Below are 9,161 nucleotides of genomic sequence, written 5' to 3'. Positions count from 1 at the left end.
AATACTGAAAGGGATCCTTTCTGATAAATCTAATTTGCTGGGTGGACATGATGCAAGTGATATCCTATCTTGATATGACCAGGTTTTCAAGGTACAGAAAATATGAGCAATTAAAGTTCCAGAAAGAAAGGCACAGCACCTTGGCAAAACATGGTTATAAATTACTTACAGTGGCTTCGAACAATGGAAATTTACAGGAAGATGTAATATTAAGAAAATGTAATAGCAGTAATTATATAATCTGTTCTTTACAATGGCAATTTAGTAATCATGACTAGATTCACATTTAGAAAAAGTTGATTATTGGCTTGAATTTAAGCTATTCATTCATTGGCTGTGCACAAATGTCATCTTAGTTTTATGATAATGAGAAATTTTTGCCATTACCACTATTACTAATGAAACTATTATTTTTTGGTACTTTGTGTTAGTTCTGTTTTGTTAGTTCCTGGAACTCAGCGGCTTATTCTATTTACTTAAAAAAATTCAATGATAGGCTGACAGAAACATAAATGTGTTGCTATAAGATAATTTATGAGGCTGGTTTGGTGGCTCAACAAGCTAATCCTCTGCCTAAAGTGCGAGCATTCCATATGGGTACCAGTTCATTTCCCAGCTGTCCACTTCCCATCCAGTTCTCTGCTTATGTCCTGGGAAAGCAGCCAATGGCTCAATTTCCTTGGGCCCCTGCATTCATGTGGGAGACCTTTAGGAGGTTCTTGGCTCCTGACTTCAGATCAACTTAGCTCTGGCCATTGCAATCATTAAGGGAGTGAGCCAGCAGATGGACAGTCATTGTCTCTGCCTCTCTTTTTCTCTGCAAATCTGCCTTTCAAATAAAAATAAATGAATCTTAAATAAAATAATTTGTATATAGAACTTACTAGTAAATTTAACAGAAACTAAAATGGAGTACTAAGCCTGCTTTTATGTGAACTAACAGATATGAAATTATAGTATACCTTGATTTGCAATGGAACTCATATTCTATATTGAAAGGTGATGTAACTAAATGTAGTTTCAAATATATCTTATGTTAATCGATTGGGCTGCTTCCTCATTTGCAAATATCATGGTTGGACACCTATATTGATTCCTAGCATAGCTGGTGTGCTCCTGTTCATACCAGGGGCAAGATAGCTGAATTGACACTCGTTTGCCTTGTTTTAAGTATTTTTACATACAGGGTTATGCCCACAGGTCACAGGAAACCAGTGTTTCAAAAGAAAATCTGATCGCATGGCAAGATAACACAACCATCCCAAACAAGCGTGTGAGTGCCTGAGGCTTTCTGCTCCTGCCAGGAGTGCATAGTTTTTTGATTGGTAAGAACTGCCAGATGACGCTTCATGAATTATAAACGCAACAAAGACTCAGGAGCTCAATAAAAACCTTCCACCCAGCAGTCTAGGAGGCTAGAGAAGGAAAGTTAAGCAACGGCAGGAAATGGCTCTGGGAGTTCCGATACCAGTCTATCTTTTGTTCAATGGTAGGTAATTTCCTTTTGTATTGTTAACTTTGTTTCACTGTAAAATGTCAATAGGAATTATTTTTCTGTGAACTAAAGAGCTGATGTCTAACAGTTGTTCTTCATGATAAACATCACAGCAAGGAAATCTGTGTGTTTATTTTCTTAAAGAATGTATCTTTCTCCCCAGATATGTTTGTATAGTTCTTCTTTTGACACCTCCAGAATGTATGCTTGATAGAATTTAAGTGCAGTTGATACATTTGGCCACTGTGCTGTGATCTACTTATTATCTAAATGTATTAACTTTCTATTAATGAAATTAATGTTTTTTTCTAATTCCTTAATTGCAATACATTCGATAGAATTGATGGGGAATGGGAAAGGACTGAACTCAGATTGTGGATTTCAAATGTAATTAATTAAAAACTGATGCGAAATAGGTGTAAAGGGAATAATTTAGGCTCCATTGCCTGCACACAGAAAAAGATTCGTCTGTTAAAGGTACTTTCCCTCTTAATACAGCAATGGCAGCATTGGCTGAAGAGGCAGTCATGACAACGCCTCCAGTCACAGTCCAGCAAAGCAACCGCACAGTTAACAAAACAGCAGGTATTTGCTTTCCATTTTTGTGTTCAAGTAACCTTTCTTAAACTTCTGGGAGAAATTTGGATTATGATAAAAGTCACATTGAACATGTCTAACTATTCTGTCTCCGGAGCACTTGTGCCCATATTGGTTGAGGCTGGTGATGATGTATTCTGTCTTCTACTTTGTTGCTGTTATGACAATGACTTCCAACTGCAGGTGAGCACCGGCATATTGGTCGAACCTATTTAACTCTTGGAAGAGATCTTGGACAGCTCTGCTGTCTGAAGATTTCCAGTCCAAGTTAAGGAAACAAAGGATGAATTCAGCTATTCCTACACTGAGTAAGAAAGACAGTGATATTTAGTTAGTCTTCATTTTGCCAATACCTAACAAAATATTTTATTTGCTTGTTTTTTGGATATTGAGATACTTTCTGTCTGTCTTCTGGGCCCAAGAGGAAACATGTTTCTTTAGAATACAGTGATACAGTAGAAAATAAGATAAGTAGGTTTGCCCTCAAAGACTTCCCCATTCTGTACAGCCAGCATCAATACCCGACTATCGCCTCCCTCATGGAGGAGAATCACATAGGAACTCTTCTACCTTATCGCTAATAGAAAGCAAAGTATTGAGTATATCGTCTCTATACTTTTCCTTTATTTTTAGTTTTCCTTTTTTTGTTCTAATTGAACTTGAACATCTGCTTCCAGTATCTTAGAAAATTGCCACAAACCTTAGAATATTCTTAATTTTAGGAGAAAGATGTGTCTTTCTATTATGGCATGTATTTGGCAACAGTTTGAATTCTCACATTTTTCACAAAATCTTGGTTCAGGCTTTGTTAACTAAGCTTAGTCTTGAAGTAAGAAGGAGCAGCACAATTTGTAATAGAAATTCTCAATGCCTCACAATTATTAAACTACAGTCACAACACATATTGAACAAATTGAATGTGATGTTTAAGATACTATTTTGTTGATGATATTAGTGTGGAAACAATGGTATTACCCAACAATGGTATTCCTGTAGCCCTTGACCCTTTGTACAAAAACCTAATCAACTAAGTAAGATTATTTTAAAAAAAGAATGTAAATTCTTCTGATCCATGAAAAAAAGATAATATTTTGTGTTCTCAGCGAAGATAATATGATAAAACATAACATTTTATTGGTACCTTAACACCTAAAGTTTTAATAATTTCAATATAAGAAAGAGTGCTTTTTAGGTTTCTTTTTCCTCAAAGACAAGAAGAGAATTCATCTCACTCTCCTTAGCAAGGCAAATATGCTTTAGTACAACTGTAACTAATGTGCTTCAAGAAAAACTTGAAATAGTAATTAGAATATGCCAGAAAGGAATCAGGCCCACTACAGGAACACCAAGTTTGTAATACATGTATATTCAGGCCATCAAAGTCAGAATTTGTCACCCTGAAACATAAATATTTTACCAGAACAAAACTTTTCATGCAAGTTTCCCATAGAAAAGTTTCTGGACACTTAAATTACAAAAAATTTGCTCAATTGTTGTGGAGAGGTAAAAATGAAAACTCTGGGCCCCAGCGTGGTCGCCTAGCAGCTAAAGCCCTCCCCTTGTATGAGCCAGGATTCCATATGGGTGTCAGCTCTAATCCCTGCAGCCCCACTTCTCATCTAACTCCCTGCTTGTGGCCTGAGAAGGCAGTCAAGGACGGCCCAAAGCCTTGGGACCCTGCAAGCACGTGACAGACCCAGAAGAGGCTCCTGTCTCCTGTCTTCAGATTGGCTCAGCTCTAGCCGTTGTGGTCACTTGGGGAGTGGGTTATCCAACAGAAGATCTTCTTCTCTGTCTCTTCTCCTCTCTGTGTATCTGACTTTCCAATAAAAATATATAATTTTTTAAAAAAGAAAAATCTGGTTTCCTAACTTTAAGTTCAAGGATTTTCCCACTATTTTACAGTGCTTCTCAACTGAATAAAACTTAACTAATATTCATAGATATTGTCTTTAACTGGGTTAATTTTAAGCCATAAATTGTTTCTGGCTTCTTGTATTTTTCAGAGCAATTCCTCTCTAAAAAGGGAAAACCCCCTTTTCACTTACCTCTTGGTAATTCATTAAAAAAAAAAAGGAAAAAAAAAAAAAAACAGTTCTCACCATTCTTCTCTTTTAGAAGAGGAAAGAAAAGTGTAGCACACTTTTTTTTCCCCCGAGTATAAGTTTAAATCTTCCCATGTCCTGGGAGGAAATGAAGAGATTGGGCGAGGTCTTCTGTATTTACTAGCATTCAAGCACATATTCCAGAAACTGCTCAAAACACCTCTAATCCTAGAGCTAGTGCTGCCACCTTATGGCACAATCGTCTCTGTGTCTTGCCATACAACTTCTAAAACACGATCAACTCTGCCCACCTCCACCCTGAAGGTAATTAATAATATGTCTGTCCAACATTCACCAAGCCTTGCAAATGTAACCAGTCTGGCAAAGGAATCCACTGTCCAAAGGTGGAAACACTCCCAAAATATCTAAGACTCCTTTACACATGTTTTAAACCTTTGCCTACTCAGGACAACTTTGCCTATTCATGTTTTATCACCTTTCCCTAGCTGACTACATAGAAGGACCCATGGCCTTGAAGTTCTCACGCCCTTGCCTGGAAGACCATAACAGTTACTGTATCAATGGTGTTTGCCTATTCCACCCAGAGTTGGAGAAAATCATCTGCAGGTAAGGCCAAAGGCGTTTCAGAGTCATCGAGACGGAAGTTGCTTTTGCTGCTGCAGTTTCATATGGTACATTTCTGTATACTCCTTATCTTGTGCAGCCAGAAAGAGGTACCATAGGACCATGAATAGCCAGATCTCTTTGGATTTAATATCTCAGGGCTCTTTTTCTAAACTACTTACCCCTCATTAATCAAAAATATAGTTCCCAGATTGGCAACATCCATGGAACCTGGGATTTTGTTAGAAATGTAGAATTTCATGCACTATTAGAAATGGGCTAACCAATCTGCATTGTTAACCATATGAAATGGTAAATTTTAACCGTGTGAAGGTAATTCTTTGTGTTCACAGAATTGCTTTCAAGATGAAATGAAGCCAACTAAAGCAAAAAATATATATAAGAAAAGGAATATAAAACAGAATATAGAACAGCTAAGATATTGTTTTCATGATCATGATTTGCTAAGCATTCTCCTATAAAAGATGGGATTTTTCTAGAATAAATACCAGTGGATCAAATAGGAAATGATTATTGAGTGATTCAAAACTATTTTACCACTGTAAACAGACATTTATTTGGTATTTGTTCTTTCAATTATTTAATTTTACCAGAATTTATTTATTCACTGCTTGAAACAGGTCATTTCTTTGTATTTCTGACATCTTGGGCTTCAAAATTATACAAGCTTTTCTTTTTTTTAAAAGGTGTTTCACTGGGTATACTGGAGAAAGATGTGAACACTTGACCTTGACTTCATATGCTGTGGATTCTTATGAAAAATACATTGCAATTGGGATTGGCGTTGGATTACTAATAAGTGGTTTTCTTGCTGTTTTTTACTGCTACGTAAGAAAGAGGTATGAAAAAAACCCAAAATATGCAGTGTTACATAGATACAAATATTTGTTGAGCCCCTACAATGTCCCAGGCACTAATGTATATCTTTTTTTTTAATGAAAAATGGCTGTAAATCTGGCAAGTTCTTACATACTTTTTGATGCCTTTTCTCAAAATCTCAGACAAGTGATAAAATTCTACATTTATTTGTCAATAAGTTAGTTCAAATATACAAATTCCCATCACCTTGTCTCTGTCTGCGTCCAACAGTAGACCTTACAGTGTTGGTATTAAACATGTTCACCTTGAGTATTCAAAGCCTAATATTGTGCTTTAGCATATAGTAGGTACTGAGTTAAGATTGCAAAATGAAAAGAACATCAAGAAATTAATGAAAATGTCAGGAAAAACATAGGACATCTTTGTCCCTAGACATTAATTAGTGGTGTATTCAGAAGATACAGTCTATTTCTAAAAGCCTAAGAAAATAGCATTCATTAACCAAGACATGTAGTGTATTTATGTATTCATCCTAATTGTGTTTTTCACCCTCTACAGTGTTTTTTTTTTTTAATGCATGGAACTGGGGATAATGTAAGATACAGCAGTGAAAGTACACAGATATATTTATCTTGCTGTACTCTAACTTGTCATTTAAAATGACCAAATTTGCTTGAGAAAAAATTAAATGTTTCCTTTGTTTAACAACTGCATCCTAGGCAGAATCAAATTCATATTGCTTCTGTTAAAGATTTGCTTTTGAGACTGGAAACAGTAATAATAGAGAGGAGGTGCAGGAGGAGACAACGGAGGAAGGCCTGTTGAGGATGATAAACTAGCTCTCTGGGGTCAGACTTACTAGAAGCAGAGCCTGAGGTAGGGACTGCTAGCCTGTTTTGGTGGAAGGATGCTCTAAGATGAAACCTGTGATGAGGTAAGGAAAGTAGGCAGAGCTGAGGGAGAAACTAAGCAAAGAGATAGCCTTAGCTGAAGTGTTGCCATCTGGCTCATTTTGCAGGGGCCTTAGAGTATGTGTGACATCAAACCCTGTCCAGGAAGACACTGAACCTTGGTTTTCATAGCATTCCTTAGTCAATCTTTGGTTACAGGATGTTCCTGATAGGTAGGAGTTACAGACTTGTCACTTGGCTGCAACTTCCTGGCAAGGTGTTCTGTTGCTCCTAGACCCTGAGCTCCATAGAAGGACACTGGCGTAAGTCTGTTAGTGCCTTGATCCACTGAGAGACGCGTCCAGCAGTGGGTAAAGGGAGTACAAGATCAATTGCTACACCAGCATATTTTTGGAATCCTCAGTGAGCTGTGCAAACAACAGTCATGGAAACCAGTGCTCTGTTTTAGGTGTCTCCAGTTAAAGTCACCTTACATCTGTTATGGAGGAAGACCACTATGAGACTTCAATAAGGAACTTCCATCAAGAGATCCAGACAAATCACTGGGCCCCAACCTAGAATCTTCAAATGAAACAACAAAATTTGCCAAGCTGTCAAGAGTTGAAAATAATGGAAGTTGGGATTGAAGTGAAATGAGAGGATAAAATTCAACATTGGTATTTAAATTCTACCCTCTCTAAGGTGCCATGGAATCCAAATGAACAAGCCACTAGGACAAAATTCAAGTTCCTAGTCTTACTCTAGGTTTGTTCTTGTTGTATAGGTATTTTTTCGCTGCAGAAAGACTGGGTTTCACGCCTCTGACCATGTTGGATGGGAGTTTTCATGGAAATAATCATTGGCTTTGTAGCAAGCCAAAATGATGCCAAGCTTGGATTCTTCATACACTTGCTGTTCAACTTTTTTTGTAGCACCTGGATGGGGCTTCTTCAAGTTTACTCACTCAATGGACCTAAGCTCAAATATGCTGCTTTCACAGAATCTACAAGAATGTGATGTCGAATCTGAGGTTGAGATCAGTATTACGGCACCTCTAGAGAACCACACGTGTATGGTTTATTTAAACCTTGAGAAGATGTCCAAGGCAAACTCATGACTGGCTTATGACTATACCATCCCACATTTATCTGTGAAATAAGGAATAAGCTAAAGAGTTTTTGAGGACTGAAACCATCTGGATATCAACTCCAGAGTAGGCAAAGCATTACTGTTTCTTCAGAGGATTACAAAACTCTGTTGTACTCATTGGTACCCTAATGCTTCTGTTCACCTCTTCCTGCCATTATCAGCAATTTATCACCTGATGATCATTTTGTTGAATTGAAATCCTAGAATCCTCGTAGGGGATAAAAATCTCCAATTGAATCTGAAATAACAACTCAGGTATTGGACATAGGAATTCTTTAAATAGCCAACCACAAATGGAAACTTTCCTTATTATTTCTGAATACTTGGTAACGGATTTGCACATGGAGAGAAAAAAATGGATCAATGATACAAATACTATCAAGGTCCTTCTCTCTTTTTATTGTATATCTGCTACATAGTTTGAAAAGCTTTCTGCCGGTCCTTTAATTTCTTTGTGCTTTTGTTTCATTTTCTAATAAGGCCTTTGTAGTTCTAAAGTGTTATAGTCTGAGAAGAAAAAGATTTCGCATCTGCAGCTGAGGTTATCATCAATACTTTCATCCCCAACCCCATCTTTAACCTCCAAACACAACTGGATATTATGTTACATATATTTTATGCCAGATTTGTACAACAGTAATTTATTTTTAAAAAAAAAGTACAAAATAAAACTAAAGGATAATAATTGCTACCATGTTTCTTTTTATATTCTGTTTGAGAATTAGGGAATTCTTGCTCTCCCATACTAATACAGATGAGCAAAACAATTTTGATTCAAAGACAATTGAACTCGAATATTCTTAGGACAGTTATTCATCACCTGGTTATAAATATTCATTCACTTCTAAACAAGACTTCATGTTCTGCTTTCCTCTGTGGAGAAGGTACTTCACCTGCTTTGTTTTTCCTTCAGAAGGAATTTCATGCAAATGGCTCTCCCATCAGCACATTCTGCCTGTGCTCACACAGTATGCAGGGATTACATCACACTGAGGAGTCCTGAGGGCAGGTTCCTCCCAGTGATGCCAAGGACCACACCTAGAAAGCTATGCTCTTCCGGAGCCATTTCATAAGGTGTAAAACAGTTGGGGGAGAGCCCAGGATGCAACAGCACAGGTCTGCCTTTAATTAATTAAGGTCTGCCTCTCAATGAAAGGAAAGAAGCATTGATGCTAGAGTTTGGAAAGGTAATAAACTGAAAGCTTATAATATAGTTGTTGTCTGTAAATTCTTGCCTAATTATAAACACAATATAATTGAAATTAGAAGCAATCCCTGATGGATAATTAAAATTCCCAGATTGTTAAAGCAAAATGCAAACCAAAATACATATCAATAAAGAGTCAAATTTTTCACCAGTAGAACAAACGGTATTCATTAATATAAAACCTGCTCAGTGAGACTGTATAGTAACTTAAGAATGGGCTATGTAAATCATTTACAGTGTGTCATACAAAGTAATTCTAGAATTAACTTTGCAGGTTGGAATTCCTGGTGTTCCTATGGAGTAAGGGCTGTATC

General features: G+C 36.9%; 1 protein-coding gene across 1 annotated transcript; it reads left to right on the top strand.

Moving 5' to 3' along the window:
* Positions 1 to 934: 934 nt before the first annotated feature.
* On the top strand, positions 935 to 7,210 carry EPGN (epithelial mitogen). The gene is made up of 5 exons (XM_004596183.3): positions 935 to 1,489; positions 1,994 to 2,080; positions 4,644 to 4,764; positions 5,469 to 5,621; positions 6,961 to 7,210. The coding sequence occupies exons 1-5, from the start codon at positions 1,447 to 1,449 to the stop codon at positions 7,010 to 7,012; spliced, it is 456 nt and encodes a 151-aa protein (XP_004596240.1). The 5' UTR covers positions 935 to 1,446; the 3' UTR covers positions 7,013 to 7,210.
* Positions 7,211 to 9,161: the final 1,951 nt, after the last annotated feature.

The sequence above is a fragment of the Ochotona princeps genome, chromosome 7, assembly GCF_030435755.1.
Source record: "Ochotona princeps isolate mOchPri1 chromosome 7, mOchPri1.hap1, whole genome shotgun sequence".
Classification (NCBI taxonomy): Eukaryota; Metazoa; Chordata; class Mammalia; order Lagomorpha; family Ochotonidae; genus Ochotona; species Ochotona princeps.
The sequence above is the reverse complement of the archived record's forward strand: the minus strand, read 5'-3'. Positions and strand labels throughout refer to the sequence as shown.